Consider the following 20,684-nt stretch of genomic DNA (forward strand, 5'->3'; position numbering starts at 1 on the left):
CTTGTGCTCACATATCTCCATATAAAAATGCATTAACATAAAAATACTATTATTCAAGTAGTTCATATTAAAGCGCTCTGGATACGGAGCTGCCAATGCCCCGTTTTGATTGCAATACTGTTTCATGAATATTCAAATCCATTACCTGAGAATAGATGAGTTCGCTGTACGGCTGATGTTAATGTCTGTGTCGTGAGATCATTGTCAGAGTGGTGATAGTTGGTAAAAGACAGATGAATCTAGGGAGAATTCAACAAAAGAGGACGATCGGTTTAATGATTGAAGCATTACATCACCAAGGCAACGTCGATGCAGCCGGGAAACGTGCTGTCTGTAAGATTTAAATGTGAAAGAATATGTTTGAGGTTTGTCCCTGTTAGTTTCATTCTGTAGTTGCTGTTGTTGTTTTGCCTGTATGACTTTATAAATAGGCCACTGAGGATTGTAATAAACTGTAAACATGTTTATTTGACATTTATTTCAGAATATCAGAAAGATGGTGCAGGCATCGCATATGCTAGCTGAGCCTGAATATACCATCAACTTTACCCTGAGGCGCACTCTACAGAGCATCCTCAGTGTGCCAGGTCAAAAGTCCTCTAAACACACGTTACTATTGGTCGAGGATGTCAACAGTCCAGCCAGCCAACGGAGCCCCCAAAACAAAGGTCATTATTCATCACAGAGGTCAACAGTTCTCTCCACATGGCTCATCGTGGCAAGGTCAAGAATTCCTCCAACATGCTCAGCCTTTTCTACCGCAGGGTCAGTTTGTTACCAACACAGTTTAGCGTTGGATGCTGGCATCCTCTCGCTCTGTGGTTCCTCTGTTTGATTGCTAAAAGCTCAAAATTTTCTATATTCCAGCAAAGTTTTGTGCCAAGTCCATTGCTAGTCTAGGCTGACTGGCGTGGGTCTGATGGTCAGATGGTCAGTGTCAGCGGGGCCTTTGTTAAGCTCACATTGTATCTGTGCAGTGAATGGGAAAACAACAAAAGGAGCAAATAAATAATTAAAGCAGAGAACCCTTCGGCTTCCACGTCTGACTCCTTAGTCATCCTCCACACTGAGCTACTGACCTCAGTGGGGGAGGAGGACAATTAGGTCACCTCGTGATTGCATTACTCAAATGACATATTAATGTCATAGTGGCCTTCATGCTTTTCATCAGCACTAGTTAACGATGGAAGCACACGGGCAGAAGAGCGCGGTTGTCATTGATCACTTCATGCTTCCATGATTGCGTCATGTCGCACTTGCACGCAGCAGATTTGGTACAGAAAACCGAGGAAAATTATTCCTTTATTAAAGCCACACAATTCCCATTACAGGAGTATCAGCTTATTAGTCTTGTAAAATATGAGCACGTGTGTGTGTGTGTGTGTGTGTGCTTGTATAGCAGTGTTTTGAAAATATCTCTAACCTTTTTATTGCAGAGTCCCATAACTCCAACCCTGGCTGTGAGATATTTGTACACACGGTGACCGCAATACTGAAGGGTTATGGAATAACAAGGAGCTCCATGCATTATTAATGGACTCTGCTGTGAATCTGTTCAGAATAATAACGGCGATTTCCCAGGGCCTCATTACTGTGTGTTTTTAAAGCATGTGTTTGGTATCCATGGACACCAGCTCTCACATTTTCCTCTTCTTCCAGAGTGTTACGATTCAGGTCAGGCGCACCACTTGCTGTTTTTAATTTTCATTTCATCATAAGCACTTTTTGACTGTTGCCAGTGCCTATTTGCAGTTTTTTTTATTGTTTCTTCACCACAGACTTCTGCTCTGACAGGACAGATGCTGCAATTAACTGCATAATTTCCATTCGTACAGAGGAGACAATCGCGAGGTTGGCAGCAATGGCCGAAATTACAAAGGCTTTCCTAAAAGACACTGAAATTTGCCTGTTGTATCAGGCTGCCATCAAAGAATGGCAGGGGCAGACGCTGCCCCCATTTGTACCATTGAGACATGTTCAAAATGCTGCTTTTGGAAGTTTCAACAGAGAGAGAGAGGGAGAAAACAAAACCAGTCATCTCTGGGCCAGTGGATCCATGGGCTATTGTAAAGATATGATAATTATTGTTTGCCTGCCTGCCTTCCCTCCCCCGCTCAACATATTATTCAACGGAGCTCAGCAAACCCCCGAGGACGTCTTGGAAATGAAGCGGTTTTGAAGGGAGTAAGAAAGAGGCAAAATCCAATGTGTTGGTGTTCGAGAAAGGGGCCGTTATTGAGACAAGTACCAGTTACATGCCGACCTTGTCCAGCACCGACACTGTTTTTACACCCAGTTACGACGGACTTCTCTTGAAATGAATGAGAAGCAGCACACAGCGGTGCTCCCTGCAGAAGGATTCCGTGGAAAACACAGATTAATTCCTCAATATCTGAGGAAGTCAACCCAATAAATCGTCATCAGTGTGTCTAACACGGAGATGCAGAAGACCTCAGGAATGACGACCCATGTTACTTTGGAAAGAAACAGATTTCTTCAGATAAATATTTGTGGTTGATAGTTTAATTTCCAACAGAGACACAAAGAAATATATATAATACTTCATACAAAATTATGGCTACTATCATATTAGTGATGGAATGTCTCTGGATTCGTCTTCATGGCCAAACGAAGGACTCACATTAAATTACGTTTGTACTATTGTGAGCTGAAAACATCTTTTCAAGAACTCCATACTGTTTATTCTATGGACAGTTTTTAAAAGCAGTTGATTTGTAAGCAAAATACAAACAAAATTAAATGCTCCTATTGTAACTCATAAAAAAGTATAAAAGAGCCAAAATGCACTATGTGATATAGCAATCCACAGGTCATTTAACAATGTTTTAATTAAAGCCTCACATATTAAAACTTTACAACAGGTGATATGAAAAATGTACAACATTTTCTTTTTTCTTTTTTTTCCCCAGGGGCTTCTGTACAGCTGGCAAAAATACCTCCAATGCCATTTTGGTTGGCTTTGGCAGTGCAACAAACTGGCTCTGCTAGTTTTGTTATTTTGCTTTTGCCCTTGTTTTAAACAGCGACGTATCAAGGAGCCGAGTAAAAATACTTCAATCCCCAAAGCATCTGCCTGCATCCAGAAAGGTGTATTTCCCATAAAATATCCCCTTTTTGTTACACAAAATAAAACCATAATTTAATTGTTAAACATCTGACGTAGCAACAAACTTAAGATTCAAGACCGTGTTCTCGGGGGGAGGGGGCGGGGCTTGCCAGTTACACGCAAACTCATCAGCGGGGTGGATTACCGTGTTTCCCCGCTCTACGAAAACATGTACAGCAGATTACACTTTGATGATGTGATGACACAAAGGATTTATGGCAGGTTCTGACTCAGTTCGTCCACACATCTGGGTCCAAGTGCGTCTCCCCCGCTGACAGCCACTCATCCTTCGACGGCTCCTGTGATGTGGTCCAAACATGTTCCGATATCACCGGACTGACCGTTTCCTCCGCGCCGCAAGTGGTGGGTGAAAAGAGAAAAGTTGGACAGGAGTCTCTTACGTACTGACCAGTGTGGGAGCAAAGACTGATGTGTGGGTTACTGGTTTCCAGCAAGGATCCTGTGAGTCATTCGCTCCAGACCAGAGCCGATACAAATCTTTTCTGCTGAACGCTTTGAAAATGTCCTGCTGCTGCACTGAACTGCCAACCTAGATCTCATAAATAAAGCTTTATTTTTAAATAAAACATCGAAGACGTGTCTTTCAACGTATTCCGCGTCCAGTGAGATTAAACTGACAGCTAAAAGCCTTCACACACAAAATGTCAAAGTAAACAATAACTGACTTCAGTCATAGCTGAGACTATGACACAAATGTGTTTACCTCCACTACATGTGTGCATGTCCTTCGGCAACCATGGACAAAGTTCTTCATATAATAACATTCTAAATTTTACACACTTCTTAAGTGCAACTTAGAAAAGCAACATGAAATGATGCTTTTATTCTATTCCTGTTCTTTGAGATGGGATTTCCATTCGGCTCAGTAAATGCTGACCTGGGACATGGCCTGGGCATGGGCCTGGATTTGGGAGGGGTGCGGCTGCTGCTGGGGGGCAGGCTGGGGGCTGCCGAGTGACACGGAGCCTCCCACTGAATGTGGCGTGCCAGGAGAGTGCTGTGGTGGGGAGCATTGGGACTGGTGCTGCTGCTGCTGATGATGCTGCTGCTGCTGCTGCTGGAGATGCTGCATCTGTTGCTGATGCAGGTGATGTTGCATCTGCATGTGCTGCATCTGCATGTGCTGTTGCTGCTGCTGCTGCTGCTGTTGCTGCTGCTGCTGCTGCTGCTGTTGCATGTGGTGTTGTTGTAGTTGCTGTTGGAGGTGTTGCTGGAAATGCTGATGCTGCATTTGCTGCTGGATCTGCTGGTGATGCATCTGCTGCTGCTGCATCTGATGGTGCTGGAGGTGCTGTTGCATCTGTTGCTGCTGCTGGAGCTGCTGCATGGCGTGCTGCTGCACTGGCTGCATGGGTGGACTCATCTGAGACACTGCTGTGGACTGGGCACCCGCTACCATGGCACCTCCAGGACCCATCTGGTTGAGCATCTGTGGTGGCATCCCAGAGGGCATGTTCTGATGGGAGACTGTAACCGAGGTTACGATCTGACTGCCCCCCAGTCTCATCTGCAGGGGTTTTGGGGCAATAGCTCTGGGCAGGGCTTGCTGGAGGGCTTGAGATGCTGACGACATGGAGGGGTGCTGGTTGAGGGGTGAAGGTAGCACCAGACCTGGGGACAGACTGGTGGAGGCCAGCGTCTGCTGCACTGAGCGGATGGTTTGGGCCTCGGCTGATTCCGCAGCAGCCTGGACGGATGAGAAACACCAGAGTTTTACTCACGAGTTTCCCCTCGTGTGACTGTGGTTCCTTCTGTTGTTCAAAAATGCTCTTGTAATCTAGAGTACTGGTCAGTATTAAAGAAAATAAACAGTTCACTCACCTTTGAAACCAGGCTAGCGCGATATGCAGCGAGGGCTTTTAAATATTCTTTTTTGGCAGCTTCTGTTTTGCTTTTATAAACCTGTGAGGATGGAAGGACACATCATAAGACTTAGTTTCCTCAAGATTTTAACCTCAATTATCTAACTTTGAAATCTTCTTAACACAGTCCTGACATCTGGAGCTACGAGTTTCTCCCTGAAAGCTGTTTCCGTTTACCTGCTTCTGCTCCTCTCCCAAGCCATCCCACATTGAGGCAACAATCTTGGAAACCTCCCCAAAGGTGGCATTGGGGTTCTGACCCTTAATAGCGGCCTGGGTATCTCTGAAGAACAGGGCATAGGCCGACACTGGCTTCTGAGGTTCATTTGGATCCTTCTTCTTCTTTTTCTTTGGAGTTTTGGGTTTCTTTGTTGGATCTATGGGTGCTGGTCGCTTCTCCCCAATCATCTGCAACGATTTAGGCAGGAAGATCAAATTAATGTTCTGTAGTTTTATTTCCTTGTACATGTGGACCAAATCACAAAACTATGTACAAAAAAACAGGGTAAGCTTTCATTAAAATATAATGAGATAGCTGCACGTAACAAGACTCGAACAAGAACAAACAAAGGCAGCAACATAAATGCAGGTGATTTGCATAAGCTGCTTCTTGGAGTTCTTCGTAACGTTCTGCAACGAGTCACGACGGATGTATTAATCCAACTCACCCTGTTGCTTTCGTCCTGCTCATCTTCATTTATGGAGCTGGAAGGGGAGGGTGTGGCGGACTTGCTAGCAGGCGGTGATGGAGAAGTATGAGTTATATTGGGTCCTGCCATATTTAGGCTCAGTGGTCCACTGAGTTGGGACTGGTTGATGGTGGTCAACTGATTCCGTGGCATCATCCCGTTGGGACCGTTCATGGTGATGATGGACTTCATCACCATGGCTGGGTTGGGTGGGTACTGGCGAAGATGGCCCGGTCCAAGATTCTGCAACAGATTAGAAGAAAAAAATAAAAATAATTGGAAATAATTAAAAAAAAAAACCCACTTATTTCACAATACTTCTTAGATGCCAAAGTATTTACATTAATCCTCACGTATTTTATTTGATGTAACCCTCCCAAGACATTTCTTTTCTCACTTTACATTTTGTTCCGAGCTGAATAAGCTGTGTTGATTTATCAAGAATGAAAAGTGGGTCATTCTATGGATTGTTCTGTGGTAGATGACGTGTCATAATGTTCCATCTCTATTGTCGCATGCATGATAAATTAACACGACACCAGCAGATCTAACTTCATAAGCCGGTGATGGATGGCGACAGAGTACAGTTGAATCATTTCAAAAACTCTATTGTGTGGAAATGTGTGACAAATCTTTGGACTGCTCTGTTCCTGTGGATGAGCAGTAGAATCAGCCCTTCCTGCTGTGGAGCACACGTTGCAGTCGAACCCCATTTGGAGTGGTGTCGGTGCCACTAGATTCTTTTGGGTTGGGGGTGCTTCAGCGCTACGGGTGTGAGCAACATGGGCCACATGAAAGGCTAATGCAAAAACAAAACCAGACCCAGCATCATCTTCTATTCGCATCATCTGTCACTCAACTCTTGTCTAGTCAGCTATTGTATTGGAGGCAAACCAAGCACCCGCACTTCTTTCTTTCACTTTGATCGTTTCGACGATAAATCGTAAATTAACTTTTATAGAAAAGGACTCCTGATGGCCGTTAATTGAATAATGTGACTTAGGACAACTGTGAAGAGGTGGCGACACAATGTTGGTGGCATTAGGGCCTCGCTAACCATGGAAGCTGATACCACATTGTCAGTAGACCACAGGGGACCGTGCAAAGGTGATCTTCTGTCCTCAGACGAGAACATTAATGGTTTGACAGGCTGTTTAAACTTTAAATTATGTATAATACAACATTTTGCTTTGCAAAATCTCGTACTTTTTCCCCCTCATTAAACCATTTAGAGCCAAATTTGATTGTGGCAATGATGGAAATACAATGGCTGCCGGCTCCCCAGAGGGTCAACTGATCAGCGAGCCGGCGGAGCTGATGTGGAACAGAGGAGGTGATGTGAACACAACAGAAAAGGTGATTTGTTCTTCCTGGATACATCCATCTGGAATTCAGCAGCACAAACCCAATCTCCCCCACCATCAGCACATCATAAACCCACACACCTCCCTTTATTGAAAGAACCTTATGAATGCCCGTCTTCAAAAACAATAGTGTAACAGCATTTCAGACAAAAACATATTGGATCCACAATCCATTTCTTTCTCATATACCATGTCTCCTGCTTATCATAAATACAATCTGTCAGGAGAGAGTAGATTCATATTTACACGTGCGTGTGTGAGTGTGTGTGACACTGCGAAGGTGAGGGAGAATTGAAGACATATTGTTGCGTTGCTGCTAAAATATGGGAGCCTTTCATACAAATACAAGCTGCAATAACCAGCACTGCAACCAAGTGCCTGTGATCTACATATCTGTGGCCCACCATGCTCCAAGTGTCATTGTCATCTTCATTACCGCAAACATGATGCCTCGCAGTTTGCTCTCTACTCGCTGCTAACATCAAAGGGGCGCACACTGAGCTCATTAGTCGTGACCATCTGTACAATAACATTTTTGCCCAATCCCAATGATGCACTTTTGACTTAGAGCAATGGCCCATTATGCTGTGTGTTTGGCATAGTGTGGGTTTTTTCCTCTATTATACATTTGCATGTTGTACATCCAGAGAAATATAAACTGACAGCTGCTGTTAAAAGCCACATCATGTCCCATTCAGCCCCCCCCCCCCCCCCCCACAGCTGCCTTTATTTTATCACATATTACAGCAATAGAGGCAATAGAGAGGCAGCAATTTTGATCCTCACTCCAGGTAACAAAAGAGTGACGAGCCGCATTATCCAAATGTCCGCATTAGCACATCTGACTGGAACAAAGATGGTAACAGCAAATAACACGCTAGAGGAAGAAATCATCCTAAATTACAGTGACTTTGATTATCAATATGAATCTGCAGCAAGGATCTTTTTCTATTTCTATCGCTCTACCTGTGCATTTGCATTTTGATTGCGGTATTGTCAGTCGCACAGGAGATATCAAACTAGAGTGTAGCATTATAGTCACGGCAAATCTGCAAATAAATCCTTATCTTAAACACACAGAGGCCAGATGTGTCCTCCTTCATCAGATTCAAGTGTGTCTGTATGTGTTGCCTTTCTGGGTTTGTGCGTTAAACACTGACAAGTAAAAAGCTAAAAGATTTTACTTATGGGGATTTATTTTCTAATATTCCCCACTGTGGTGCTTCAACAGCAACATAATGTTTTCAACAACTGTTTCTCATTATTACTGGAGCACTGAGCTAACATCCATATTGAGGCCATGGCAGATGGAGGGAAAAAAATGCTACATGTGAGACTCTAAATACAGCAGCTGGACTCCGAATGCAACATTATGCATCCGCCGAAATGATAAACATCTCAACAGTGTTGTCAATGAAAAGAGGCTCAGGGTCTGTTCTTCCAGATATTGGAAATCAGAATTTGGGGAGAATGTACAAACACTGGCACCACGTACTGAGCTGTAACAGGCTGAAAAGAATGTTAACAAGTTCAATTTCCATTCAATCAATGCCAGAGCTCTTGGAAATGTTCCATGGCAGGAGAGGGGTAAAATCATCTATATGGTAATTATAAGGATGAATCCCCCAGTAACTTTCGCCAGCATGAAAGGTCAGTCCTATTAAAGATAGTTTATCAGTGCTCTGCACATATTCCTTTACTCGGCTTCTAAACGTACATCATTTTATTTTTTTTCTTCCCTCCATTTTCAGCAACCTGCTGAAGTCTGTGCTTAAGCCGAATGAGAAAAATGGAATTTTGAATGCCAGTAAAGGCTATAATAGCATGAAGATAAATTGTTTTTCTTTCCCCTGTCATGTTGCAGTCAAACACACTCCACACTCTTGGTCTCTTCTCTCTCTCTCATGTGCAATCTCAGTCTATCGATTTCCCCCCGACCCCCACTTTAAAACAAATCTTCCCCCTGCCCCCCTCCCTGTCCGCGGGGCCCTCCCCTTCGTCTGGTACTCTGACCCACACTCCTTTCCCCCATTTCTCCCAGTGCATTATGGGTATTTAAAACTTGTCAGACATGACATCATTTCACTTTTAGAGCTGGCTGAGAAAAGTAAATTACAGAATCAATCATGTAGAAGGTCAGGCTAAGACTTCATTACAAGTATTGCATGCCTGCATGAATATCTTTCATTTCTGACTGACCCAATATGTCACAATAGCTGTCCGTTGAAGAAGAAAAGAAAAAAGAAACGAGTGAAAAAAGAATCCACTCTCTTAAATTGATGTACAACTCATGTCAGTGCTTCTTGGCTTGGAAGGAAGATAAGAGGGAAGTGGAGAAAAATATGCTTTCTGCAGCAGTGCCCACATTTCCCATTTAATTCAGAGTGCAGCGGTTTTTGACCAGTCAAAAATGTCAGTTTCAAACTCAGCGGCACTACACAAGCAAAACAAAACCAACGCTAATGACATGTGAAGCACATGCTGGTGGTTGTTAATCAAAAATAAACATGTGTGAGGACAACTGGGATCAGATCCCCTGAAGTAGGGATAATATCTCATACAGATAGATGATTCGTGCCGGTGTCGAATTCAGCCATGTAGGACATTTCAGGGCATGCTTACGTGTGTCCAAAAAAAAAAAAAAAAAGAGAGAAAGATAAAAAAAAAATCTGAAACGTGGTGAAGGCACCAGGTGTTTTTTGAAATGGAACCCAGTGATACTCGCTGTGCAACGGGGAGGAACAATCGAGAATACATTGTGAATAAAGCAATAGTGGCAGCTCTAACTCCACTTCTATTTGGCCCGATTGAGATTCAATCACAAATCAGGAGAACACATGCTGGGAGACAAAAATGAGAGTCAGAAGCTTGTTAGGCGAGCAGATTAAATAAATAATGACTCCAGATTCAGGGCTTGCCAGACACACTGCAGCTGAGAAAATGTATTTCTCTTTGTAGAAGCCCGGCATCTGTGGCCAATTTACAAGACATACGCTCAACATTATGTGGAAGGAATTAGCAGAACACTTGGCAACGCGGTGACACGGAAGAAGCTTTTTGAAATACCCCAGGTATATTCACCAGCCTGCTTTCTCATTAAGTTCTGATAAGAGCCAGACCTCCACACAGACCAGATATCCTTGCCTGTCCAGAAACCCAAAAAAACCTGGGTGAATGTTGAGGAAACACGAGCGCGGCGGCTTGATGAAAAATGTAACTGTGATACCTTGCGGTTTATTTGTTGGCCTCTGCAGCCGTAAAAAATAAGACACACATGTAATTGTGTATACATGGACGTCATTCCTTTATCAGGCAAACACCTCAGTTAAAGCCTTCAGAAACGCTTGACTCTGAATAGAGAGCAGTGCAAACAAGCCTGGCGCTTGTTCAAGAACTCATTCTGCTCTTTTCGGTGCAGAGATTAAAAGAATGTGTATGGATCCAAGACTGTGGGGGAACGGGTCAGTCCTGAATGCAGGGAAACTGAAGGCCCAGTCCAAATGCTCCTGTGGTGGCTGTCAACGAGCGAGCGGTATGCCACAGGGCAGGGAGCACCGGCCTCTGGCTGGGTTTTAAAAGAGCCTCCACACAATCAGAGACGTGAGCCATGCAAACGGTGTTAAAGAGGAATAATGTTTGAGAATCAAATCTAATCCTCCAGCAAGTCGTGAGAACAGTCAGGAACATAATTGTGTCAAGGTTCCGTTTCTTCCTGATGCAGAAAGCTTAACTGACCATGAAATGAGAATTCTTTAGGCAAAAGCCCTGTGGGGCCTCGCTTTACTGTATGTGCTGGAGATAGTTGAAAGGCTGCAATTATTTTACATGGTAGGAGCATGAAAGCAATGAAAGCCAGGGTTTAACAGCCCTGTTCTGATGTGGAATATAAATAAATACCAGTAATATCAGTGATATTCAACAACTGTGATGGGTGGGTGGGTGGGGGGAAGACATCATGGAAGCATCCTCCTTTCAATTTCTTTTCACTGAAGTAATCTTTTTATAACAGGTCTAAAGACAGCTAGTCAGCCAGTGACATTTCCATTTTTCCTCCTTAATGCATCTGCGATTGTGGCATTTTAAAAAAAGGTTTAAAGATCTCTCCATCTATAAGAGAGAGTGGTTTTGATTCTTTAGCTAACTGCTCATCCATCCCGTTCCCCCCTTTTTTAGAAGGAGAACTCCACTAAAACTCAAAGACAAAGAGAATAACACCTGTGATCTTGGCACATCTGCTCAATTTACAGATTGGGGTGGGGGGGGGGGGGGGGGGGGGGGGGTTGTCAGGCACACTTGCTGGTCTTTTAAAAAGAAATCCTAACAGCAAGTAAGATAATCCCATGACATTTACTCACAGTGATCACGTACCTCCAGAATTGTAAACAAGGCCAGATGCACTGACATCAGCTAAACAGACGCGTGATGGGATCCTGCATGTTGGTGTGAGTTGACATCATGGCTCGTTGTGACACTTAACTGAATTTCTTTGGGCTTTTTACTCAGTTTTCAACATTTAATGTAATAATTTCCAGCTGCAGCCCTGGAACTGCGCATGTAACACGAGCCACGTGCAATGGATACCGAGAACGAGATTTCTGCAGCGTTAGCATAACTTTTATTTACGTCTGTCACCGTGGAAACAACATTGGAGCCTAGATCTGAAATAGAAGATTAGGAAGAGGGTTGGATGACGAATGGGGAGCGCCGAGCTCCCGATCTGCTGTCACATTGTGTGTATGCATAGCGGTGCTCACCACAGGTTGGCCGTTATTGACAGACATCCCTTCCTGCTCCATCATGTTGCGTGAGATGGTAATAGAGGGCAGATCCAGGCTCTGAGGGGGGAACTGAGGGATTATGGGACCCCTGTGTGGAATTGGTGGTTCTCGCATTGCCGGGAAAGGCGAATCCACATCCGAGAGGCCCAGACCCGACTCCGTCTCAGGTGGAGGTGTGATGGGAGGAATCTCAAACTCCTCGTCTCCCAAACTTGGTGTATGAAAAGTCTGCAAAGGAAGAGGCGGAGAGAAGATGAGAGTCACGAAATCCAGCAATATCAAACAGCTTTTGCTGAGGTGTGTCTTATCTAACAGGCCGGAAGGAAGACCTTTGGGGATTAAATCAGACAACTTTGTTTAAGGGGGAGAGTGTTTTAGGAGAGCGGTAATACACTTGTCTGGAAATGCAGTAAGATGTAAAATTTTTTAAACCTATTAGAGTCCACTCGGACTCTGGAAGAAGATGTCAAATGCAAAAAACATCAAGCAGCAATCACCATAGAGAGAGAGAGAGAGGGAGAGACGGAAAGATCCCCAATAAAAGCCTTTAAGGAGGGAAGATGTTTGGTTGAAGTGCAGCGAAAATACACGTCATATGGAGACAGATTTAAAGAACATTTTCTGAGATTATTATGCTCGGTCAGAAATGTTTCTTTTTGTTCCTCTTGCCTGCTCCCTTAAATCTTCTCATCAAACAGCATAATCCTTCTGCCTTTTGAATTAAAGCTTTTGGTCACACTTAATTTGCTTATGTGCTTTCTGGAGATGGGACCGTTCACCTACTGGGGTCTTGTTTTCATCTGCACATGGCATTAAATTACTCTCTGTAAAGCCAGCGCATTCATATACTGTCAGAATGACCACACTGGGGCTCACATACGTGCTGAGGAACGCAGGGTCCAAAAACATGATGCCTGGGATGCTGCGCTTCGACGGCTGCTGCCAAGTTACTTCAAACCTCAAAGCAATTGAGTTGCTGACAAAAAAGTGGCGCAATTCTAACTGCTAGTGTTTGATATGCTGCTTGAAATCAAAGGGGCAGATGAAAATCTGCAAAATGATACAAGGAACCTTCTGGCAGCGAGAACATCAGTTGGTTCAGCCTGATTTCAGACAGCGTCTCAGCCTTTAAAACCTCTTTTATAGGACAACCTAATGTAAAGAAGTTGAGAAGAAAATGACACCATGTTCTCTTCGGCTGTTTTTTGTCCAGTTGCACCTAAAACCTCAAAATTCAAGCACATAATGCCAACACGGATGTGCTGCCTGTTCTTCACACATAACTGAAAAAGCCAAGCCAAAAAGCTAAGCCAAACAGCCAGTCAGGCTCCTTGTAGGACAGGAAATGACAACAATAAAATCTCATTTTACACACAGACACCTGCATTTTATCTTCACCGAGAGACTGAGCACCGTGGGCATGATCATGCCTCAACCTGACATTCAGTCTCAGGCAAAACCACCATCCAGTGTTGATTGACTGGAATCACAACAGTGTTGCAGCACATGAAAAGCCGATTCTGCAGGCGTATGAACCTGACAGACCTGCGTGACCTGCTAGCACAGCTAACTCCAAGTCCTCCTGTAAGGCATAGAATAACAGACAGGAGAAAACAGAGGGAATATGCCGACAGTGCTCTTGATTAGGTAGTATTAATGTACCCCTCGCTTGCTTTAGCACACAGACACTTGAAACTAATTCATCGCCTGTTCAGGGCAGCCGTCTTGACAAGCACTGATGAATTCCAGGAGTAGAGGCATTCCAGGAGTAGAGGCAGCTAATAGAAATTTCTTTTTTATATATTTCTGCTGTTCCTTCAAACTGTTTCGCTTTTCAGTGCTTGTTTTACAGCTACAGATTCAGTTCCCCTTTCAGAAGTAGCTGAGGTCATACGTATTCATCACGGCCCTGGCCTCAGGCTCGCAGAGGGCAGAATAAATCACCAGCACCTTCAGCAGGAACCATTTAGCCCAAGTCCTCCGTTGTCATATTATACTTCAGTCCACTCCAAAAAAAGAGAAACCCTCTGAAGTTACTTAATGATAATGGCTGTTCAGCAACGTGTGCAGTCAGTGGCCATTTAAAACAAAAAAAAGTCACCTCAAAAGGGAAACAAATTGTTGTGACAGATGGACAAAAACCTCCAGCAGCTCATGGAAAGGATCACAAACGATTCATCATCGGAGGGCCATCATTCATCTTTTCCAATGTCTCCTGTGGAGCAGGGTCAACCTCAGCACCAGCCTTGAGCTCTCTGGCCTCAGCCTCATCTGTATCATATCATGTAGCAGTCAGAAACCACAGCTTCACTATTATATTCTCTCTGACAGGAGGATGTTGGGCCTGCCATTTTCTCATACAGTGGAGACAGTTTAGCCATATATATCCGCATAATGCCGGATTTCTTCTTTTCAGGGGAAAACATGTAGATTATTCTCCAAACTCTTCATAGAAAAATGATACTACTATAATATAACGAAAGCAAGTGTCCTTCGAAGCCATGTTGGGTCAACCTCTCAACCTCTCAAGCCTCTCATGTTGGGTCAACAAGGACTGAACTCTGAAGGTTATGGGCTCTATTGGATGGTGCGCAGAGGACTAGATTACAAGGCTGATCTAAAGATATAAGATGTCAAAGAAGAAGTCTGGCTGAGGTAAACTCCAGTCTTGTAGGAGAGCAGCACAAGCACGATTGTGACCTTTACGCAAACACAAACATTAACTCAGAGAAGAGGAGGGCTACAGTTTAATCTTCTGTCTGTCTTCCAAACAGAGAGGAAGAGGAGGATTGAAACAATAGATTAGGTGTCTGTGTGCGCATTCCCTCTGTCTGTCATTAATGGCACAAATTAAGATCTGCACCAGCGGCCCTGATAATGGAGACTTGGTGTTAATGTCTCATGGAGAAGATATGAAAAATGCCAACAGTCGGCAAAAAAAAGGAACCTTTCCTGGGGGAGAGGTGCCACAGTTTTCTAAAATGCAGAGTGTGTTCCAGTGTAGCAGACTGCATAGTGTCACTTCACATAAAGCCAGGCTAATTCTGGACCGGGAGCAGCTTAGGGGTCTCTGATCAGAGATTAGGAGATGTACCCTACCCACTTTCTGTGCATCAGCAGCCCGATTATCCATTTAAATTGCTCTGAAACGCTCAGAGGAGCCAAGTGCCAAAACCAGATGCTGGCCTGAGACGGGCATCCATGAAGGTGTTAAAGGGTGAGCACTGGACAGCAGAACAGACGGTGTGTGTTATTGTTTGTGCGTGTGTTTCCACTGGCAGCCACAGGGTCCAGCAGGAGGAGGGCAGAGCTGGGCTTGTAACAGAGAGGACTGATGTCCCCAGCATGAGACGCCTGGGCAACTGTGTGGGAAATCCTCAGTGTCTGCTGCTCAACCTGGACTGGAAGTGTTTAAGTCTACAATTTGTGCACAAATCCCACAATCCCAACTGCTTTTCTAATTGCCCAATGCTAGCAACTCAGCCTTGATCACATGCCGCCTGCATCGGCCTTGCTAATGTTTAGACATTCTTAATGATTATAAAACTAGCTTAGATGTGATTTAATGTAATATGCGTAACTGACAAAAATAATAATCGTCCATTCTTTCATTTTAATGTGGAGTCGCAACATCAAATCTCCATCTGGGTTTCGTGAGTTTTAACCCCGTGAAATAATCAAAACAATGTCTAAAGCATTTTCAACATACATGAATTGGTCTCTGTTTTCCTCTCCAGTGCCATAATGTGCTTTCAATATCAGGACAAAAGCAAGAAAAAGCTTTTTTAGGCAATCTTCCCAGTCCTTCAATAAACACAGTAATGTAATTCACAGATGCAATAACCAAGACTTGTTAAAGGCAGCAGCATGCAATTACTGCATATAATAGGCCTCAGAATCAATAGAGGCAGGGCTGAAGATCCAGTTTCAAATATGTAGACAGGCAGAGAGCACAGCTACTCTGATGGCAACATCAACCACGGCACTCCTAATCAACATTTGGATCGTTTGTAGTCCATTTTTATATATATATATAGTTCATTACACATCTGTAATATGATTGGAAAAGTAAAGTGATACATGGGAGTGGAACAGTCTTGCAATACAGTATCCTTTTCCCTGAGGGCAGAAGGGAACCTTTCCCTGCAAGGATGTAAAAGCTGCTGCAAGGTCATCTTATCTCATCGTCTAAGTGCACAAGGTAAATGATACATGGGCCATCTAAACGGCAAACATGGGTCTGCGGTTTTAATGTAGGAGCATATCTGTGTGTACAACCCGTCCTGAAGGCGATTTGAGATGTGTTGTGCAAACTCAATCTGCATAAGATAAAGTGGGGCATTAGTTTTCTGTAAAAGAAGAGGGACACAATAAATAAAAACAAGGATATGGCAGTTAAATGTAGAAATAAAGCAGGTATTCGTGCTGCCAATTGAATAGAGAATGAGAGCTGTTCAATGGAAACTTTAAAACTGCAGCTTCTTTTCAAGTCTGCATCTTCTTAATTAAAAAGCAGAAGCCTCGGCATCAGCTGGAGTGTTCACAGAGAACAGTTTGGCTGCTCCACTCAGCAAATGCATGGAAGATAGGAACAGACCCAAATTATGGCTGGAAAAATACAGCATCCTGCTGCAAGGTCCAGGTTTGGACTTGAAACAGATTCCTGACCTGAACTAACACAAGCAGGTGCTGGATTTGAACTCCCAGTGTCTCCAGATGCTGACCTGATGTACCTGCGGCCTGTTTGGTCACCAGGCTGAAGCTTAATCTACAGAACCCCTAAAGTACCATCAGAATAGCCGTCCGATACCTGCAGTAGCCGAATAGTTGGATTTGTAAACAATCCTGTGGTATAAATAAAGAGCAAAAGTATCCCTGCTGATTTCCTACAGACCGAGAAAGACTCAATTAGCGTAATGTGAACCACTAAATTCAAGTTTGTCCACCTTTTAAAGTTGAAGTTGCAGCAAAATACTCCCTGAACAGCGGCGCTTAAAAAGCTCAGCTTTAGACTTCTTTCTTTTGCTCACTCCCCACTCAGCACAATACCATCTGTGCCCTAACACTGGAAACAGTTGTTCCTTTTGATAAAATGTAAATGAGCTAGGGCCCTTTTTTCCTAAGGAGCACCCCCCCAAACCGCTACACCTCGAGCCCATCCCCCAGCCCCTGGCTGCCACAGTAGGTCCTCACAGCTGGGGGCTGAACGCTCTCTAAGCAGCTTGTGAGCACGGTTCTTGCGGCGTCAACGTCCACCGACCGTAGCGGATGCACCGGTTCAATGTTCTACGCAAGGTTCTGAAGCAACTTTGTCCCGCCTGCAGTAAAACCCTCATGATCATTAGGTGGCGGTATTTTGGAGCTGCTTCTCGCCGCTCTGCTGCGGGTTCTAGAGCTAGAGCGTCACCCCCGTCTAAAGTGGGTGAGATTGGCCTGTTCCAACCACAGTGGACCATGGGTATTTTTGGTGCACTTGTCTCTAATGACAGGGCAGCAGTGTGGGCAGAGGGGGAATAGAATGGGTAAATTTAGCAGGTTGTCAGCACTACTACGGCCCAGGATCAAATTCCTGATACGGCGCTACAGTTCGTAGATTTATTCCAGCATTCCTCACACTCAGATTGATGATGACATTCCACTTTTTGTACGTGTCAACAGAGAGAGTAGCTCCAAGAGTGACGGAATCACGGAATGCTGTTGGGTTCCTTCATTACATCTTTGAGAGGAGAAAGAAAACGTGTGTGTGTACGGCTTTCAGAAAAATCACTTTATCTCACAGAGTGCAGTCAAGACAGTCAGATCACATCAGCGTCAGCTCTCTGAAGGAACCACCAGCTCTATAGGCTGAGCCCAGCTCATCTTTATGGAAGCTTATTGTCTCGTGCGCGCCTCAGGACGGCCGACATTTCAAGCAGTCACAGTGTTGCAATGTTCAAACGGGGCTTCAATCTTTACTGATGTTTCTGAACGCCTTGCTGAGCTTTATCAAAGTGGGCATTTTAATCGAGGTGAAAAAAGTGTTCTATACTCACATCACCAGGGGCGAGCAGGGCGCCATTGGCCTCCGCCATGTTCATGTAGTTGTTGTTATTCTGGAACTGTAAAAGAAAAAAAAAAAGAGCACAATGAGCCCACAAGTGTCAGTAATATCCGGTGCTGCTAAATCCCCTTTGAATTTGTAATGGACACCTGTCTGTCAGGCAGGCCATCGCACTTGGTTCTGAATGTTTACACACTCAAGTTTAACCCCTTTTCTGTACATGCGCGAGTACATCCTGCCGCTCCGTCATGAGAGGCGTGTGAGAGCTCCTGGTCAATTCAAACCCGGGTAATGAGAAACGGGCCCGGCTATTCAACTCTTGCTGGATGGCAATTAAAGCTACGTTTGCATCACAAAGCCAAGTATCAAGATGCAGTGGCAGGGTTATTAACTCCAAATCATCTAAGGAAAGGAACTGAGGGGAAACAAGGAGGTGGGGAGTGATCTCGAAATGGATAGAACGCATTTCTGGCCATTAAGGACTAGGTTTTGCAATTTATTTTATGGGAATGGGATTTAATTATCCTCAGGAACAGACTTCTACATGAGAGAATTCTGGGCGCAGCCTAGAAATAAAAGTTAACCAAGAGTGATACAGGTTTACCACACTGCAGAGGTCAAAACCTATTAAAAGCTTCTACACTTTAGCAAGCAAAGCGCTCACATGTTTTCACAACATGCCCCCCCACCCCACCCCACATTCAGCCTGCTGGCAAAATGGCAGCCACTTCCTTTCTTAGAGACACAACCATGCTGACAGGTAGGAACAATGGGACATAGAATGAAGAATTATGGGCTAGCAGCTGGACCCGGGAGCACAATGCACCTCTCTGTGAGCCAGTGCAAAGACCCAGCCTACATGCAATGGCAGAGAAAGGATCACAGTGCATTTGCGTCTTCATGAGTTTCCACTGAGAACACAATTTGTACAAAGCTCAACCGTAATGCCTTTTGTGCGTTTATTACAAAGTCAGTCTCTTAAAACAGGAGAGAAGAACTCTGTTAGATTGAGAGAGCAACAGAGAGAGAAATGGCTTCTTATCTGTGCAGAAGCCAAACAATAGTGGAAACAAATTAAGATCAGAGCTAAATGAGAAGTGAAATAATATATTTTCCAACCCTTTGTGTTTTTCCTCTCGTCTCCTTTTTCTTCTTCATGGTTAGTGCACGAATGTAATTACAGAAAGAACTGCTGCTAATCAACTCCGAATGGTATCCATTAATTAGTCTATGCCCTGGAGAGAGAGTACGACTTCAGCGGCAATGCTAACAGTGTTCTGCACCAGTGAGGAGGAGAGCCACAGGCCCAGCTGCTGCTGCTGCTGTTAAAGCAGGTGGTTTGTTCCGTCTGGGGTCTGGGCCACTGGAGCCTTTTTACCTGGAGCTGTCCCAATAAACTAGATCTGACTACTTCACCTGGGGTTGCCATGTTTGCACACATGTATACGGGCACACGGTGAGGGACATGTGTCAATAGCGAGTGCCCTGCTATTTCTCAGCTGTGTGTAACTTGGAGACATGACACGGCTGGGTTACGTCAGGCACTTGGCTTGTAATTAACCTTTTGCTGGGCTTATCTTGGAAGTGTTACGCTGTCCTCTTACTTCTTTTAGATAACAAATTGAAGTCTCAGAGATATCTTTCTCTATTAAAGCATTAGGAACATTGTTCTGATGGGGGTAGAGATAGGACCTCATGTGGTCTGTGTGTTGTTGTTTTTTTCTGGCCTCGTGTCTCTATGGATGTGGTTTTAAAGAAAGAACAGACAATTGTTCCAGAGGAATCCCAAAGGAACGTGGGTCTGAAATCCTCCATTAAAGCAAACCTTCTGTGGGGGATTTTTCAGCTTGATTTAGCTTCTTATGCTGAGCTAGCACATTGGCCACATAGCAAATGTGGGTAAAAGCATTACACGTATGTAAGTGCTAATGACCCACATACATATAGCAACAAACAGTAGTCAGAACAACGACTGAATCAGAAGCTGAGGGCACCGTAGGAGCAACGGCTTCATCGGTGTAAACAAAAGTCCAAACTCCAATTAATGATGGGAATCCCTCTGGGTTCTGTCTTTGAGTCATGCTTTATTGTCTTTCCAGCATCCTTTAAGAGCACTTGCACATCTCTGAGAACTGTGACTAACATCCCAAGAAACGTCCCCCCGCCACCAGCATCAATCTTCACCATTAAGTGCTGTACCGTGTGGTGCTGCAGCAAGGCCCCAGTGGACGACCACAACAAGGACTGGAGATTATTATTGTTATTCCCATTTCAGGTTTTTAAGGTTGGAGGGGGCATTCGGCACTCGCTGCGGTGCCGATTGAGTCAAATGCCAGATGAAATTAAGTGTGATTGGAGGGGCCATGCAGCTGACAGTAAGGGACTGCACTAAAATGGGTCAATGCAGACAATGAAGGCTCTGTAATTAAAATGATGTGACGAGCTAGACGGAGCCAAGGACCAAACTACCGCGTGTGCATAAAGAGTTGGGGCATAAATTCCGATTTTCTGCAATTTTGACTGTCGGTGTCACATGTTTTGACGTTAAAAAGCAAAAGCAGTACTTTCCAAAGAGCAGCCACGGACCTTCAGAAGGCACCCGAAGGGAAACCTTTGAAAAAGCGATTTAAAATAGCTGTGGGAAGGAGGCTTTTATTAACAGGGTGGATTCACGGTTAAAGGTGCACTGTAATATGAGTCTCTCTGAGCCAGACATGGCTGTATGGCAGAGAAAACACTGGGCGCTCAGTGTTTAGATTTCTCCTTCTGCACCACTAGCACATTTCTTCAATAACTGTTTAAC

The 20,684-nt window shown here is 44.3% G+C and overlaps 1 protein-coding gene across 1 annotated transcript in view; it reads right to left on the reverse strand.

Annotated features, from left to right (window-relative positions):
• Positions 1-2,503: 2,503 nt before the first annotated feature.
• tox3 (TOX high mobility group box family member 3) overlaps positions 2,504-20,684 on the reverse strand; it is a 33,715-nt gene continuing 15,534 nt past the window's right edge. The window contains exons 2-7 of the mRNA XM_029846392.1: positions 17,874-17,939; positions 11,818-12,069; positions 5,679-5,942; positions 5,188-5,418; positions 4,970-5,050; positions 2,504-4,835 (exon numbers count right to left, since the gene is read on the reverse strand). Of these exons, the coding sequence (XP_029702252.1) occupies positions 4,011-4,835; positions 4,970-5,050; positions 5,188-5,418; positions 5,679-5,942; positions 11,818-12,069; positions 17,874-17,939 (1,719 nt within the window). The 3' untranslated portion in view covers positions 2,504-4,010. The remainder of the gene's footprint in view (positions 4,836-4,969; positions 5,051-5,187; positions 5,419-5,678; positions 5,943-11,817; positions 12,070-17,873; positions 17,940-20,684) is intronic.

This window comes from Takifugu rubripes, chromosome 13 (assembly GCF_901000725.2).
Source record: "Takifugu rubripes chromosome 13, fTakRub1.2, whole genome shotgun sequence".
NCBI lineage: Eukaryota > Metazoa > Chordata > Actinopteri > Tetraodontiformes > Tetraodontidae > Takifugu > Takifugu rubripes.